Raw genomic sequence first — 18,735 nt, 5'->3', positions numbered from 1 at the left:
TCCGTTGTGTATTGCCTCGTTGGAATACTTCACTTTGTTCAAATTTGTTCTTATATAGTATGATGAAGGAAAATTTTCTGTTGTGAGAAAGCAGGGGGAAATGATCTTCTATAGCCATTTGCATCATTTCCATGGTTAGAGAAGAAAATTTCAAGGATATTCTCCTGCAGAATGAGAGCCTAATGTGATAAATGTCCTTGAATTTTTCTCGAGGGACTCTTCAGCTTACAATTACATACTGAAGATCTCATTCTTCCCAGTCTTATGCTCAGACTATTATGATCAATCTGATGAAATTAATAGCACATGTAAACTTAAACTCTTATCTCAATGCTCTATCAAGCAATAAACCAGCTCTTCCAATGTAGTGCTTCTCATGGATAAAGAAGGTAGATTTTCTCTGATAATGTCTGTCAAACTGCAAATCAAGCAGAAGTGACACTGATTCTGGAGTTTCATTTGCTACAAATACAATAAAGGAGACACAACAAAGTACTCATTTAACAATAACCCACTAGTGGGGTTTTCATCCACAAATGTTTGCATGAGGTATGCTCAGGGTCGTCAACTGAGGGGCCACTCTTTTGGGGCCCCATATTTACAACATCCAATCCTTGAAAAAAGGTCAGCGAGCAGTGCTGTTCCGCTCTCTAGTTTTTTGAAGGTCCTCCAAGGCTTTCCTCCTTGTCCCTGATTTCATTGCTGAGAAATTACCCATCTGCTCCATCTTGATGCTTGGGGTGTTCTCTTTCATATCGAATGCCTTAAAGAACTTGTTGGGAGTTCTCTGGGTCATGCTGCTTTTCAAGTTATTTTTCATTTTCATAGAAGAATTGAATTGCTGAGATGATAAATGGTTGATTTCTTCCACTTCTACATCTAAACTTTTCTTCTGAACTGTTTCCAACTTCAGATTCTCAGTGCGGACATCTTCGGCTGCAAAGGCTGAGAAATAATTAGAGAAAGTCTAAAGAATTATTCCCCATAAATATATATAGATAACCTTTTCTGAGAACAGACCAATTAAATATGATCTATACCTTTATACAGAGCTGAATCAGTGACTGCAGGGAATTGATCTATAATCCTTAAACTCGTTCCACAAACTGCTTCCATACTGAAATGATTATGAGAAAATAAATCTATTTCCCAGTCAGTGAACTCATAGGATGCTGTCTCCGATGAGGCAAGACTGGAATTCACACCAATCTGATGGGTCAGAGAGGAATCATCAGTGGTATCTTCTAATCTTGTCAAGTGCTTCCTTGAAGCAACTTCTGCTGTAAAATCATTAGTAATGAAAAACTAGGAATAACATTCTGTCAAGGAGAAAATGATTATCTAAGAATTTGAAACAGCTGAAACTTTTTAAGACTAGTGGATTAAGCACTTACCATGATCAACAGAATCATTGACTGGTGAAACAACAGAGCAACAGTCCACCTTTTCAGCTTCCAATAAAGAAACCTCGACAAACTTTTCAAATTTTGGAGGCTCCTTAGAATCACCAGAAGAGACCATCTCATCATCAAACTTATGTGATGAACCACGTACTTCCTCAGCCTTCCCAGCACTGCTCTCTTCTGCTATGCCTCTCTCCTTTGTAATATTAATAACTTCTGAGGATTTACCCACAAAGTTAAGAGTATCACCTAAGAAATTATGAAAGTAACTAGGTGTTATATCATATTTGTTTGTGAATGGGCCAATAGATGTTAGATAGAAATACATTCTTGTAACTGTGTTATGTAGTTTACAAGCTAAGTTTCTAAATACCTTTATCCTCATAAAAATCAACCGGTGCAGGAGAGCAAACTGCAGCCTCATTGGTATCATTAATCTCATCATTTGGAACAACTTCAATCAATTCTTTGATTTCTGTTTTGCTACTGCTTCCTGCACATTTTACATGAGATTCATATTCACCTGCTGCATTTGGTCTCAAATAGATTAATTCCCCACCGCCTAACTGGTAGAATGATTTATTAAACTTACAGAGCTTCTACATATTGAATGTCTGGTAATTTGCAGATAAAGATTTTGAGGCTTTCAGAGATAGTTGATGAAGATTATCATTTTGACTATATATATAAGCATATCAAAAAGAAAGGGTGAAGATGCTCACCTTGACATGATGAAACATTCAGCAGTGAGACACTGGCACTAATTGAATCCCCTTCAGGCTCGGAAGAAGATATATTACCATCATCAACTTTACATGGCGAAGTCTGTGCTTTCTGAACCCACATATTGTCACCATTCCTATCATCAGAACCAATTTCACAAACCATGCCATCTTCAACAACTAGGTCTGCTGCACCTCCAATGTCTCTGCAGTTAAGATCTATCTGAACATCACGACCATTGTGTTTCACATCTGCAGACTCCTCTTCCAAGAGATCATCACAATTCCCAGCATTTACTTTAGGTGAATTGCTAACATCTTCTTCCTTCATGGAATCAAAATTGACATCCTCAAAGTGACTATTCTCTTTCATGGTTCCATTCACAGCTTCACCATCTGTGGAAGTGAGTTCATGTGGAACAATTAAAGAACTCTTGTCAGTCTCTGGGAGAACCTCTTCTCTAGAATCATCAAGCTCACCAAACTTCACTTCATCCCCTTTCCAAATCATCTCTACACCCCCACCTGATTTTGTATCCAGATTTTCATCAGCTTCATGTACAGCTTGACTCACGTCTGAAGCTGCAGAATTTGGAAATTCAACTCCATGATCTGAAACCTCCTGACCAAGCCCCTCTGAACCAAACGGGGTAAAAGCCTCTCCATTTTCTGCCTCCAGCATAACCGATTCTGCAATGGTTTTATGTGTTTTCGTTGCTGCAATTCTACTGTTGTTGCTCAAAAGATCCAATGAAAGACAATGATCACTATCATGCATGTGTGCAACTTCCTCGTCCTCTATCTGATCATCAAAATCTTTTAGACTGATCAGTGGTGAAGCACCAACATCTGTGTGCTTTGTGTCAGAACAATTACCTTCAAAATTGAATTTGCATTCCAAGATTCTTGAATGTTCTCTTTCATCTATAGTTTCTCTATCTGCAGAGCTACATTGGTCTGAATTGATGAAGATGCTTTTATCCTTTGCATCATGAATATCAAGATCAATAGACTTCAATTCATCACGTTGCAGTGAGATTTCATTCTTTACCCCCACAATATTCAATTCATTACAGTCAAAATCTGCTTCCATAGGGAGCAAAATCATTTTTTCACTGGTAACTTCATCTAAAATCTCTTCTGGAACTTCATCATTTTCATGTACAGTCTCAACCAAAGTAACCTGAGCACTGCCATTAATCTTTATAAATTCAACTCCTTGATCTAAGACCTCCCTATCAAGCTTTGTTTGAGTAATTGGTGCTGAAATCTCTCCATTTTCTTCCTCCAGCATAGTGATTTCCTCAATGCCTTCCAAAGTGCTTTTCTTAATTCCAGCTGTTGTCTTCTCCAGTGCTTCACTTTCTTTACAAATGATCTCATCCAAACTTGCATCAAAGATGATATTTGCCTGTGCAGTCACCTCCTGGCTGTCACCAAGCTCAGTTCCTGGCTCAAACTCAGAAATTTTCTCCCCAGGAACAAGAGTGACATACCCAACACTAGAAAACCCTGCAATGGCTTCATCAGACATCTTGTTATCTTTACAATTTCTCTCTGCCGAACTTGCATCAACATTGTAATTCATTTGTTCAACCACCACATGGTGATCATCATGAACATTACCAACCTCAATTTCAGGCAAAACCTCTGCACTTTCTTTCTTTGTGACAAGATTGCTACTAGTCACACAAATGTGTTCTTCAATGCCTTTGCCATCAATCCCATCAAGAGTTACTACACTATGTTTGCTAAAAGGCTCATCTACAACAGTATTAGCATTACAGTTCATCTCTGAATCCTCCTCTTCATGACCATACAGCTTCTCTAAAAACAACGGTGGACTACTCATTGCAAGTGCCTCCAGAGTGAAACTTTTAACCCCACTAGTTTGTTGGCTCAAAACCTCATTGACACAGAATGTTTCAAGTTGATTCCCTTCTGCACATTGAAACATAGAATATTTTAAACCTTGGCCTGGTCATTCAATCCTGAAAAGACACTGGAGAATGGAACAAACCTTGTTTTTGGACGTGAGGACTCTGTGTGCTCAAAGACATTTCTTTGTGGACGTTACCAGAGGCTGAGAATAAAAATGTGAATGTTACATGAGAAAGTACTTAAAAAAAAACATGATGAGAAAGGATTTCCAGAGAGTAAAATGAAAAATAAAATAAAAACCAAAAAATGGAAGGCATTAGCTTGTTCCAAACCTTGGTGCTCGAGGGCATAGACATGTGAGAGAGGAAGATCAAATCCACTTCCACCAGAACATTGAGTAATTTCGGCAAAATAGATTTCTTTCTCCATATCTCCAGCAGTGCTTCCAGGTGTTACATGGGATTCTGCATTAAATTCAAGTAGCTTATCAGCCTCTTCAAAATCTCTGGTTTCAGCAATAACTCTCTCTTCTAAGATAGCTGGAGTGATTCCTTCAAAAGATGGTTCATCCACATTTGTCCCTTCAACCTCCCCAGAAGCATTTCCAGTTTTATCCATAATAGAGACACCTGGAGGCATTCCTTCACCAACTGAAAGTTCAACCACATTTGTACCTCTGCCCTCTCCTGAAGCATTTCTGGAGTAAACATGTGAGCCTCCACTTTCTTTGTCGACTGTAGCATGATCATCTTTAGAGAACTTGTTTGGAAAGGGATAGGCACAGCCATCCAGTCCTGTAATTTCCACTTCCAAGTTCCCTTTGGAAGCCTCATTATAAATATCTTCATTAACATCTGGTGATTGATTGCCCATATTAGATATTCCCTCATGATCACTTTCCCCTACTCCTGCATCTTCTTGATACTTCTCATGATGGAACCTTCCAGATCCCAAATTATTACTGGAAGTTTTGCCTGCAGATATTGTTGTGCTCGCCATTTCAGTTACATGCGTAGACTCTTCATCTTGCTCCATAGGATCTGTATTGTCAACCAGTATGCCAAACAGAATTTTAAGTTGATCTTTGGCACATCAAATAGAAAAGAGTTAATTAAATAATTGCTGAAGGGTAACCTATGCTGAGCAAGTAACTATGGAACTAACCTTGGTCCTCTTCACCTTTGTCTTTCAAGTGAGTGTGCTCACAAGATGGCAAACTTCTTTCAACAATACCAGAAGCTGTTCCAAATAGAAAATCCAAGTGGGAAACATCTGAAACCAAGAACAAGAATGGTATTAGGCTTTTCTTACAATTTACGGTTACTAAAGCAATAACAGTGAGCATGAGGGTGTCCCATGGCCTGTCATTGAAGAGCAATAACATAGGAATAGTTCAATCACTCTTTGCTGAGGTAATTGGACAGATTCCTTCTCTATGGGAAAGTATATGTTTACCTGTCTCTTTTATTTCCTTAGAAACGCTTGTGATTCCCTTTGACATTACACTTTCCTTCTTCTCGGAAATTTGACCATCTAACTCGTCTAAAACAGGATGCTCTCTTCGCTCCCTGGCATCACTAACAGACAATTCACCTCCGCACATTGTTCCATCCATGATAACATTCCCATAACTATAAGATTTTTCTCCTTCACCATGATTTGGATTGCTTCTTCCAAGCACAGGGGACTGTGCAGCAAGTTGAGCATTGAGTTGATACCCTTCTGCATGTTTAATAAAAGAAAATTAGCAAGAAAACTCACTGGAGATTGCAGTGCCCTGTATAAATGGAACTAACCTTCTTGAGAACCATCATCTGCTGAGACAGTGTGCAAACAAGAACCAACCACTTTGTCATCTATAACAGCAGATGCAATAAAGAAGAAAATGGCCAAATGAATTTCTTGAATTATGTATAACTTTAACATCATCAGACCATTTGATGGCTAATGATTGACAAAGAAAGGATACAGTACACACTTACTTTGACATTCTGGTGTGATAACAATCTTTACAGGAGTCTCCTCTGTAGACCATTGACCACTTGAGGCAAGCTGGATTTCTGTAACCTGTTCTGCAACAATTTCTGCCACAGGGGAAGCTACAGCATTTTCTGGAAATTCAACAGCAGCCTCAGGATCTTCAGCATCATCAATATCTCTCCTCCCTGATATATTTGGAGTGGCCCGTTCTCCATTGGAGGGGTTAAGCAAAGCAATATCTCCAGATTCCTCACTGAAAGTTTCGAAGTTCCTTTTTGAGCTGCCACTTTCATTAGATTCAGTTACATTCTCCTCTAACTCATGCATGACTGGTTCAGCACAACCATTCATCTCTCCTAGTCCTAACTTCTGCTCCTTTTCAACTGAAGTTTTGTCATCTTCAGCTGCAAGATCAACAAAAATATCACTTGCTGGATCTATATGCTTGCCTGCAGATAGCTCTTCTTCAGTTTCCAGTTCTCTCTGCAACTTCACATGATTAGCAGATGATCCTGAAAATTGTTGATCACTGAGTAATCAATTATATGAAAAAAATACTAAACCGATTATGGTCCCAAAAGCCAACAGACACTTACCAGTGTAATCTGGTTGCTGGACAGATGAGAAGTCAAAGACTGGAGAGACCAGTTCCTTGCTAACTCTACTTGAATATTGATTTCCTTGTGGTTCAACTGAATTATCATAATCAAGATCACTTCTCATGTTGTGGAACTGAGATTCTTTATCAACCTTGTTACCTTCATTAACTTTATCTTGAACCAAATTTTCCTTATCATTTTCCATTGAAATATCCTCTTCTACAGAAACTGCAGATTGAGATGGAATGTCCTCCAAGTTCACTGTTGTGAGATCCTCAACAATATCCTCCTCTATGGCAGCTGCAGATTGGGATGGAATATCCTTGAAATTCACTGTTGTGCGATCCTCAACTTCCTCTAAGTCAGAAATTACAGGGCAAACCTCCACTGACCCATGTTGCTGCTTCTTTGCACTAGATATCTTCCTGGAGCTCTTCCTCTTCTTACTAGTATCTTTATCTTTAGGAGTTCCTTCTTGGTGGATCAAAACTGAACTTTTGCTTCCTGCAGCTTCTGGCTCTGACAATTCAACATCTATGCCTGGTGTTTCTTCAATATCCAACATGCTTTCAGTTAATGGAGCTTCCCCTTTTGAGCTTGGAAATTTTGATCTCCTCCGCTGCTTCTTCTTTCCCTTAACTTCACCAGCTACTCTAGCAGGTCCAACTATGTTACATTTGGAAGCATTATATTTAGATTGTCTTGGAAGTTCTTCAATTAGAGGCTCCTTCTCAATCACAGAAGTTTCTTCTTCGAGAATTGGCTGCAGACTTCTCTTCTGTGGCTTATTCTTTCCAATGGCATTAGGAATGCCATCCATTCCTGTGGATGCAGATATTGAATCATGCCTAGAAGCATTCCGCTTGGACCTTCTCAAAGGTGCTTCAGTTACAGAAGCTTCTTTTTCTGGAGTTGATTCTCTCAAGCACTTTGACTGCTCATTCCTTCCAACAGTTTCGCCAGTCACCAAATTTCCATCAGCAGCAGGGGCACTAGACTTAAATGTTGAAGTGTTGCGTCTGGATCTCCTCAGACGGCCATTGTGTAGAGAAACCTTCTCATTTTCTTTCAAAATTTCAGCAGTTGCCTCAGGTTTAGAGGCTTCTTTTTCTGTAATTGGTTCTCCCAAGTGCTTCAATTGCTGATTCCTTCCAACAGCTTCATGAGTTACCAACCCTCCATCAGGAGAAACAGTAGACTTAAATGCTAAAGTGTTGCGTCTGGACCTCCTTAGAGGGCCATTAGGTAGAGAAACCTTTTCCTTCTCTTTCATACTCACTTCAGTCTCAGAGGCTCCTCCTTCCAAACTTGTGCCCTTCCATTGTTTTCTGGTCTCTGTTCTCACAGATGGATCTGATTGAGAAATTGCAGATTTCTGCCTCAAAGTGTTTCTACCTAACTTAGCAGGCTCTTTGAGTTGAAGAACAGCTTCAGAGTCTTTTGAAACCTGGACTTCAGATTCATCTCCAGTCTCATTTTCACCTTCAACAGCAGATGCTTCTCGCCCCACCAACTGGGCCCGGAACCTTGTGATCCTTCCAACCGTTTTCCTTTTCCCCAATTCCCCACCAAACAGTTCACACTCGCCATCTTCTATCGCCTTCCGTTTAGATTGCCTAAAGACCTTTCCAGTTTCAATTTTTTCACCTTCTCCTTCACTAATAATGTCTTCGGAAATTTCATCTGTGGTAAGAACCTCATTACTATCTTTCGGATTCCTCCTCTTTGATCTTGTCTGCACTGGATTCTTCTTTGGAATGATAGAATCTTCATTTCCTAGTTCACTGGCATTCTCAACTACCACCTCCCTACTCCTCAATTGCCTTCTTATCGGTCTTCCGTTTTCTTTACCACGTGCATTGTCATCCATTTCTAATACTGGGGATAACTTAGCACTTTTATCAACAATTTCTGAAACTGTACTTTTGATCTTTGTGCCTTTTTTCGCCCCCTTTTCCTTAACAAGAGGTGATGAAGACTTCACTGCATGCCCCTCTATGATTTTTTGTCCTTGGTGCCTCGTGATTCTGTTCAGAGTACCTTTAGTTTCCTCACAGGACTCACTATTTCCAGCATTTGCACCAACAGGACTCACTTTCTCTTTAGCCAGTCTCACCCTAGACCTCCTTGCCGCCCTTGCCGCCCTTGTTCTTGCTGGGGTGTTTTCCCTGTCTATCTCAGAATCCTCAAATTCAAACGTCTCATTTTCAGGACTAAACCTAACTCTCTTGGGATCGCAGGTGACAGCATTAGAATCATTTAGGCTATCTATCCCATCCAGATTCTTCAAGCAAGACCGACCTTGCGTCACTGGTTTTTCCTTTTCCTGCAACAAAGAATTACAGAAAAAAATCATGCATCTATTTCCCAATTAAAGTTCAACCTCAGTTAGGTTGCCAGGGAGACCAAGTAAATTAAGAAAACAAAACAAACTTCTAACTCTCATATTGCCTTTTATTTTAGCTTGCATATAATTGAATTTCACCCATTTCAGTGAATTATTTCCCAGGTTCCACTCGATGAGAAGCAAAAGTACAAAAAAATTTAGTCCCTTTTCTTTCCCTGAACTTAATCCTTGTTATTTCAGTTTCCATATAGTTTTAAAGGACTCATTTCAGTGAAAACTCTTGTTTCCCAAACCTCAAACAATGGAAAAGCTGAATTACCTAAATATTTTACTTCATATTTTTTCCTGAATTTTCTCACAACCAAAAAGAGACATATTCCTTATTTCAGTTCCATACACTTGAATTTGGACTCATTATAGTAAAGATTTTCATTGCTTTATTCCAAAACAATAAAAAAATTTAATCACTAAATTTTTTGGTTCCTTGTCTTTTCCTAAATTATAAGTTCTATTCCACATATAGTTGTATCGGACACATTTCATTGAAGATTCTTATTTAGTGACACGGAAAACAGTTGAGAAAAAACAAAATTACAAAATTCTAATTTCTTGTGTTTTCCTGAACATTCTCAGAAAAGAAGAAAAATCAAAGGAAACAAGGCTAAGGTAAACTCCAAACCTTAAAAAACAAGGAGAGCCTATCAGCCATCTCAAGATTCGTCGAATTCGCTGGAACACCATGCTGCTTGCACAGCGCTTGTAGTTGTTTCCTCTTCATACCGCGAAAATCCATCTCTGCGGAGAACAAAAATGATAGAAAATACAATAAAAAATGCAAAAAAAGAAGAAGAAAAGAAACGGATCTATGCAAATGGAAATACCTCATACTGGTAGAAATCGCAGGCGATGAAACTGTAGAGAGAGAAGAGCTTTTGGTATCGGTGTTTACTGTGCTTTGGCTTAGAACCGTTTGAAATTTTTGAATTTGAAATGAATGGCTTTTCCCGCTCTTTAACGGATCTGGACATGTGGAGCGACGCGCATGCACGTGCTCCTTTTGGGGGTGTTTCGGTATTTTTCAGAATGAGAACCTTAGAGTGGTCGCCACGTGGATAGACCCGCTTGAGGTTTAAGTTGCGTGGTCCTGTCGGGTTCTAAAGAAAAATGTTTTGAAAAACACGATTCCCAATAAAGGAAAGTGATATCCTCAAATTCATTTCATTCTCTTTTGTTTAAATTAAATTTCTTAAATATTAAAATATTACTTTATTAAAAAATAATTAGAATAAATTTTTTTATTTATAATTAGAAACTTTGACCACAAAAAATTATAAACTTACCTTATATCTTTAAAATCACTTGCAAAATTTTTAAAATTTAAATGCCTTAATTTTTTAAAATTATTACATGTTCGATGAAAATATCTAAAATTTCTTATATCTTATATAAAAATTATTATTATTTATATTTTGAAAACAAAAAAATAAAAATGTATCAAAATGGATACTTATATCCATAATTATAAAACATTATGAGGTCTATTTTGAAACCATTTTTTAGAAGAAATTTATAACCTTTTTCTAGTGTTTGATTTTATTTTAATTTGGTTAAAAAATAATTAAAAATATAAAAAATATTTTAATTACTACTCTCTATTCCTTTGGTTGTATAGCTTCAAATTTCAAAATTTGAGATCACAAGGGCCATCTCCTAAATTTTTATATTTCAAATTAAATGGGTCTCGAGTGGTACAATAAAATGGAGGGCCCAAACATGCCTTTTATCTTTCAGGTAAGTAGGGTTGTCTTCCTGCAATTCATAAGCCCTTCATGACATTATTGGATGTTATTCATGTTGTTCAGACCATTTAAAGTATAGTCCTTAGCACAAAAATTTAGAATGATCCCAAGTTTCAGTCGCTGTTTACACTTGATTATCAGTTCACTCTTCGTTAATAGGAGGCATCTCCGTACAAAACCTCAATAAGACTTAGAGTTGGAGACAGAATATCTTTTGTCGTCATCACTTAAGGTCTTCGTAGGTTTCTTACCATGTGTAGCAATAGAAGTTAGATCGGAAGATGATAAAGACATTTTTATTAAAAATCAATGTGTAATTAAAATTAGTTATAAAAATAAAAAGGAAAAAAATTGTCTTTCAGATCGTTATCCAAAACAAGTTGATGAATCTGTCATTGACAAATTTTATTACGTTCGAGTGTTTATGGTATAAAGTTGATTGTATATAATAATCACGGTATAAAGTTGATTGTATATAATAATCACGATATAAAAGCGATTGCCTATAATAATCACTTTCTTATAATAATAATAATACTTCAAATCACAATAAAGAAGGCAACGTATTAGAAACTAAAATTAGCTTATAAGAGATGATGTTACTTTCTAACAAACATCAAGAAATGTCAACCATTCCAAGCTCTCAATGACTCTCATTTTAAGATATATGTATGTGTAATTTTAAGATATGTGTGTGTTCGCGATTACACGGATATTAATGTCAAAATGAAGAAGGAGAAGAAAGATGTCTATTTCAATTGCATAGACTCAAAAAGTGAAAAATAAAATAAAGTCATATCACAACTACGTGATGATGTTTTAGATTAGTTTGACAATTTGTATTTCATTTATGCATTGATTTTGTCATTTACCATCATGAGTAAGTTTAATATACTTAAACTTGAAATTTGATTGAGGTAAATATATATTTGGAGTGTTATGATATTACAATAAATATTAAATTTGGAATTGAATTGAAATTCAAAGTAAATTTATGACGAAAAATAAAATAAGGTGGGAAAACACAAAAGGACCTTTGAACGCCCTTTTTAGGGCATTCAAACATCCTACATTGTTTGCATGCTACCTCATGGAAAGTTCAAATGCCTCACAACATTCAAACACTCCTATATGAGTGGTTTGAATATCCAATAATATTTTTAAAAAAATCAATGATTTTTAATTCTTTAAACTATACCTTTTAGTAATTTTGCACTTTTAAAACCTATTTTGAATAAGTTATATGGGGTTTCTCTATAAAAATCTAGTCTTTAAACTCGAAAAAGAGGATGTACATATTAAATACACAATCATAGCTCTATCCTAAAACTCTAAAATCTCTAACATTTTAAGAACTTAGAAGTCTTTTCAATAGAAAGGCATGGAGGTGTATTGATTCGTTAGCTTCAATAGGGGGTTAAGGTCATCTATTAGGGAGCACAAGGCATCAAGTAAAACTATGGAGAATAAATACGTGTGAATTAAGTAAAATTGTGTACTTTCTCTAACTTATAAAACAAATTATAAATTCTTCGATTATGTTATCAACTGACATACTCTAATTCGTAAAGAATATATGTCAAATTCCACTTAAGGAATTACTATGACCACAAATTTCATAATTACATGTCATTTGGATCTCTTAAAGGAATACATTATCTCAATCCCATGAGATATCATGATGTCTCTATTGAGAATATTTGTTGTCGTCAACCTTTATTAATAGTGACTTAATTCAAAGGAAATATATAACTATTTAAGAGTCACCCCCATAAGTCAAATCTTCTTGTTGATTTCAACATAGGCCTAATATCTTTTTAATGTTGAAAGTCTATGCAATATAGTAGCTCAGTGAATTATGACAAACTCGATTGTCTTATTTATAATTCATTGTAAGTCTTATTTAATGTGTAACCGTATACTAATGACAACCTGATAGTCTTACATCATGATTCGTATGTAAGTAGGTATATGGGTAATGTATCAATAATTATTGTGAAATCTATGGTTTTAATAGATGGCGTGTTGGCTGCTAAGAATAATGACTTCTTAAACTTAGAGATTGAATGTTACTTAAAAGTAAAAATAAATTATTATAAAAAAAAAGAGCATTATTCTTAATTATATTATATTATTAATGAAGGATGTTTGAAAATGAACTCATGATCTAAATATTTATAATTGTCATGAAATTTACTAAGAAACAAATAGAACAATAGATTGTTTAGGTAATAAAGGTATTTGTAATATAGAGTTTATCAATTGGAGATCAAAATTTTCAAGAAATATTATAAAGTTTGGTTTTGAAGATTGCCGAGACTCATCTTTTAATTGAATTTGTAGATACTCTACTTTGTAATTTACTTACATAAAAAAGAATTATTTAAACTTTGAGTTAAGTTATATAGGGTTTCTTTATAAAAATCTATAAGGCTTTTTTGGGGAATGTTTGTGAAAACAATGATAAAAAAATAGTATTGAAAAATAGTTTTATAATATTTTTTTTAGAATAAAAATTTATTTGGCTACTTTGAATATTATCATCCTATTTTATGTGTTTTTAAATATTTCTTAAAAATAAATTTTATTCATATTATTTTATTGTCAATCATTCTTTATATTTTATAATTATTTTATAAAATAATCCCTAGAAAACATATGAAAATAGTTGAAATTAATTAAAATATATTTTAAAAGACACTCCATTTTTCAAAATAACATAAGAAAAATCACCAAATGTTTTTTTTTTTAAATTTGGAAAATAATTTTTTATTTTTAAGAACAAAAAAATTATTTTTACAAAAAATAATTCTCAAACAAATCCTATTGTCTAAATTTAAGAATGACATGATGCATACATTGAATATATAGTAATGGTAAACCCTAAACTACCAAACCTTTCAAAAACTTGTCTTGAAAGTCCTTTTAGTAGTCAAGCATCAATCCACTAGGCTCGACATGGGTCATGATTATCCTCTAAAGGGCAAAAAATAGAAAGGATATTTGATGAAATTTCAAATTATTGAAAATTAAATATATTTAATTAAAATTTTAGGAAAGGTTAATGAAATTCACCCTTAAAAATTATTATAATTACAATCACAATATGATAAAAATAAATATTTTGATATAAAAAATATAAAATTACCTTATATTCTCAAAAATTGCTTTAAGAAAATTTTAAAATTTGAGGTAAATTTTTTTAAAAACTTCAATTTTCTTAGAGCCTGTTTGGTAGTGATTTTAGTGAAAGTGTTTTTATTTGAAGTATTTTCTGCTATAGTGTTTCTGTGAAAAACACTTTTATGATAATCAGAAAAAATGATTCTAAAGTGTTTTTGATAATATATTGTATAAATATAAAAACACTTTTAATATTAATAAATTACCAAAAAGGACATACAATTTTAATTAAAAAAAATGGTATGATAAACAAAAAAACTTTTTATTAATGAAAAAACATCTAAATCACTAAAAAAATAACATTGAATAAAAGATAATTTTAGAATTAAAACAATATATGATTACCTATTAATTTCTATAAAAAAAAAAAACTTTTCTAATTAAAAATAATAATTTTTTTATCACTATACTAAAATTTTAAAAAATATTTACAAAAAACATCTAAATCAATAAAAAAAAAAGAACATTGAATAAAAGATAATTTTAAAAGTAAAACAATATATGACCACCTATTAATTTCTAAAAAAAAAAAAGATTTTTCTAATTAAAAATAATAATTTTTTTTATCAATATACTAAAATTTTTAAAAATATTTACAAAAAATATCTAAATCAATAAAAAAGAACATTGAATAAAAGATAAATTTCAAAGTAAAACAATATATGATTACCTATTAGTTTCCCAAAAAAAAAAATTATAATTAAAAGTAAATAAGAAGACAAGTGTTTTCATAGCAAAAAAATTGGGGGAAATTATATTCTTACATATTAGAGTCATAATCAAACATCAATGAGATATGAGAAGATTTGCAATTCGATCACGTTGTTCTTCCATCTCTCTTGTATGATGTGAATCATCTTCCTCAACAAGTGAATCCACTCTACTCTCTTCTTCATTAAGTGGAAGCAACCCTTGATCATCATCATAAGGTTTAAATTCCATATCCATTCTAGCATTAATCCTTATGAAGTTGTGAAGAGCCATTGAAGCAATAATGATCTTTACTTGTTTCTCAAGAGGAAAACTATGCATTTCTCGTAGCATTCTCCATCTATTCTTCAAAACGGCAAACGTTCTCTCAATTGTGCACCTCAAGGATGAATGCCTATGATTAAATATTTCCTTTTTACCTTTAGGTGAACTACCTCGTCGAAAATCTGGAAGATGGTAACGCTTGCCTTTATAAGGGCCTAAATATCCACTCATTTGAGGATAACTAGCATCGACCAAATAATATTTACCTATAAAACAAAAAAAAAAATATATATATTAGATAATAAAAATTTGATCACAAAAACAAGTTTGATATTATCATTCACAAACCTCTAGGTGGATGAGGAAAACCCAATTCTGGCCTTCTTAATGCCTCTAAAAAGACTCGTGCATCATGAGCAGCACCTTCCCATCCGGCCCATGCAAATGTGAAACACATATTGAAATCACATACTGCCATAACATTTTGGGTAGTCACACCTTTTCTACCAATATATCGTATTTTTCTATCTCTAGGAACCACAACAGGTATATGAGTTCCATCAATTACCCCAATACAATTCTTAAAATATGGCCAATACCGATCATCATTTCTTATTTTATCAGGGACTTCCTTAAACTGTGGATCACTTGGTTTTATAATATCTACAGCCATAAGACAAACAACATCTAATACAATCTCAAACCATCTAGATACAGATTCACCAGAGTGTTGAAATCTTTCTTGAATCATCCTATTGCTTAGTCCATGACCTATTGTAGTGAGAAACAATGTTAAAACCTCTATTAAGGGCATATCAAAACCTTCTTTTAGGCCATACCTTTTAGTAAGTGTTTCTAATAAATTCATAAACACATGTTTTTCCATTCTAAATTGCTCAAAACACCTAATTTCATGGCCATTTAAGACATCCATTACAAACTTGTATCATGTGTGGGAAGAAGTTCTACAAGGTTTTTTTTCTTTGAAACTAGTAAATGTTGCAGCTGCAGCACAACCCGCAACCACCAACTGATAAAAATCATGTTCATCATCGCTTTCATCATCAAAATTTTGATCATTATTATTAGAAGGCATCTACACAAATAAAAAAGGAAATATGTTAATAAACAACAATAATGTATATTTTCAATTACTATAGTTATTTTAAAAAATTAGAAAGTACACAATTGAAGTTTAGAATTCCTACCATTACTAGACATTTTGTATTAAAAAAAATATCTTATAGAAATAATAAACCTAAAAAAAAAAGTTAAATGACTAAGATGAAATATAAAATAACAACTAACATAAAGCAAACCAACATCTCTTTCCTCCCCTCAACCTAACAACTAAACAATATTAGGTAACAAAAATATGTTTCCATATAAAAACAAGAAACAACTCTAAAACTCAAACATGTTTATGTTTAAGCCATGCCATCTGATCAATTGGGTCTTCTAATGCAACAAACATATCTCTATTTTCCTTGACAACCATGATATCTGTGGCTTTCATATATAACTCAAAGTCATTCTTCACTTCAGGCATCCCACGTATGATTTTCATCACTTCAGAAATGCTACAACCTGGCTTATCTCCTTTAGATGAGATAGAAGACCTATTCTCCACAGCACTACAAATGCGCTCTAACTGGATAGCCACAAGCTCAGATTTGGTTTCATTTATTTTCCTCTTTCTTCTTCCTTTATTCTTTTTTGCCATAGAAGGTTGAGTAGTAGCTTCAAAACCATTGAAGATAGTATCAAGTGGCGGATTGCAACTAGAGTCATCTTGGTCTTCTATTATATTATCTTCGTGTTCCCCCACATTAGATGAATCATCAACCTCTTGTCCTACAAAGCCTTGTGATGGTGCCCAGGCTCCTTCACCAGTAGCAATAATATCTTTGAAAAGTATGTCTAATTGCTCAACATTTTTCAAGCCTTTTGTTTTAAACTTTATTGCTTCAGGATTCTCCTACAAGAGTATTTAATTTATCATATTTCATAACCAATATATAAATTAATCAAATAAATTTAATGAATAAACAAAACATACCTTCAATTTCTTATCCCACTATTCATTGCTTGCATTGATGGTTTGTCTCATAGGATCCCACCCAAGGCCAGTCTCTTTCCCAATCAAGGTATTCCAAAGTTGCCAATCCTTTTTAAGAGAACTCCATTTATTCTTAAGTTGCCTATATTGATAGTTTCTTCCAGTCAAATTGTTGAAGGCTTTTATCACATTTTTCCATCCCAACTTGTTAAAGTGACTATTTGGTCTATTTCCAGCCAAAGTCTCAGTCACACAAACTTTGATAAAAGCATCCATTGTAATATCATCCCAATAAGCGTTGCTTTGTTTTTCACTTTCTCCACCACTTGGTTGTTGAAATGGTTGAACAATATTGCTAGACATTCTCTATTTAAAAATATATATATTTTAGAGAAATAATAATTTTCAAACAAAGAATCACACAATTAAAATGAAGAATAAAGAAAGAATTAAGGAACAAAACATCAAGAATATATGTGGTCCATTAATTGATAAACAATCAGTGCAAAGTTTAGAATTTCCATAATTTGCTAGTGTGGACCATGCTTTAATCTAGAATAGGTAATGCAGAATGGATTAATGTTCTGAATATAACCCACTCTTCATATCGAACCAAACATCAATTACTTCATTGGCTAACCCTGCTGTTTTGTCTCTTTTTGTTTTATTTTTAAAGGGTAAACAAAATAAGAAAGAAAAACCCTAAGTATGACTCCTTGTTTTGGAAAAGGTGGTCTGTAAAAAACCGGATCGGGTTCGAGGGTCAGGTTACTTATCGGGAAGGTACGGTAAAGACCGTAGCACCCCTCTAAGTCCCTAAAGTCGGGTCTCTACTAATAAAGTGAAGCAATCATGACAATTGATGAATACATCACCTGCACAATTACTATGCAGATGATGAAGGGACGATTAACTTACATATGGAACACTGGTCTGTACATAAAAAAAATATATTTTAATTATATTACTATAAAATAAAATTTTGAGAAAAGACTGAAAGTGATGTCATAGAATCTTTAATGACATGGTGCCATTCTGTGGCTCCGCCAGATCAGTGTAACCACAGTTTCTATGACATCAAACACACTAGTAAAGATTGAAAAAGGTCCAATTATAATCGACTAAAGGTTTCCTAGTAGCTGACCTACCGAGAACTGGACTTGGCTTATCCTTTCCCTCTTCCATCCAACTGGGGCAACCTAATTGTATCAAAACTGTAGTCTCATTAATCCCTCTATTGCACTTACAAGAATTCTTAGGTTGAGCCTGGCATTGAGCCAAACAAAAGGTTTTTTCATAACCCTGAATACAACCCGATCAAAAATTGATTGATTGGGTTTGGGTTATATCCCGGGTATCATTTTCAGTAATGTTTTTAACTATTTAGGTTTTTGAGATGATGGAATGAGTTGTGTGGCTGATTGGGATCAACTGGAAACGCTTATTTTTTTCCTTGAATTTTTTTTTTTGGTAACATTGCCCATATGTAATAAAATGCAGTTCAATTTATTCTATTTTAACAAGGGTATATTCCAAATTAAATTAAAAGAAAATTACAAAAGGGAATTCATGAAACAAGTTCAGTATCAAGTTTCTTTCTATCACTATCAACACAATCCTCAATCAAAAAGAGTAACAAAAGAGAGAGAGAGAGAGAATGTTAAATGTACTCTAATTACATACCATTGTGTCTTACTTCAAAATTGCAACTTTTATAAGGGGATAAAAAACCCCAAACCCCTCTGCTTGGTAGCCCAGAAAATGACAGAAAAGAAAGGAAACACTGA

General features: G+C 34.1%; 1 protein-coding gene across 6 annotated transcripts; it reads right to left on the bottom strand.

The window, feature by feature from the left end:
• Positions 1 to 377: 377 nt before the first annotated feature.
• Positions 378 to 9,924, bottom strand: LOC104882684 (uncharacterized). Of its 6 annotated transcripts, none has more exons than XM_010666842.3 (14): positions 9,814 to 9,924; positions 9,612 to 9,727; positions 6,583 to 8,911; positions 5,989 to 6,498; positions 5,803 to 5,862; positions 5,462 to 5,728; positions 5,171 to 5,278; positions 4,339 to 5,046; positions 4,146 to 4,208; positions 2,126 to 4,066; positions 1,777 to 1,929; positions 1,395 to 1,652; positions 1,041 to 1,280; positions 378 to 945 (listed from the first exon to the last, which is right to left on the bottom strand). In XM_010666842.3, exons 2-14 carry the CDS (start codon positions 9,723 to 9,725, stop codon positions 626 to 628), a joined length of 7,071 nt encoding a protein of 2,356 aa, XP_010665144.1. In that variant the 5' UTR covers positions 9,726 to 9,727; positions 9,814 to 9,924; the 3' UTR covers positions 378 to 625. The 6 variants fall into 6 exon arrangements, with proteins under 6 accessions (XP_010665144.1, XP_010665146.1, XP_010665145.1 ...); XM_010666844.3 differs by having other exon boundaries at positions 378 to 936; XM_010666843.3 differs by having other exon boundaries at positions 1,041 to 1,277.
• Positions 9,925 to 18,735: the final 8,811 nt, after the last annotated feature.

This window comes from Vitis vinifera, chromosome 18 (genome assembly GCF_030704535.1).
Source record: "Vitis vinifera cultivar Pinot Noir 40024 chromosome 18, ASM3070453v1".
Taxonomy (NCBI): domain Eukaryota; kingdom Viridiplantae; phylum Streptophyta; class Magnoliopsida; order Vitales; family Vitaceae; genus Vitis; species Vitis vinifera.
This window is presented reverse-complemented; position numbering and strand designations above follow the sequence as displayed.

Excerpts from the sequence above, each read along its gene's own strand:
- LOC104882684 (XM_010666842.3), bottom strand. The coding sequence starts at position 9,725 with ATGGATTTTCGCGGTATGAAGAGGAAACAACTACAAGCGCTGTGCAAG. Across the intron at positions 4,067-4,145 it reads TCCTCACGTCCAAAAACAAG|AAGGGAATCAACTTGAAACA; the intron begins GTTTGTTCCATT and ends TTCAATGTGCAG. Across the intron at positions 1,653-1,776 it reads TGATTTTTATGAGGATAAAG|GTGATACTCTTAACTTTGTG; the intron begins GTATTTAGAAAC and ends ATAATTTCTTAG.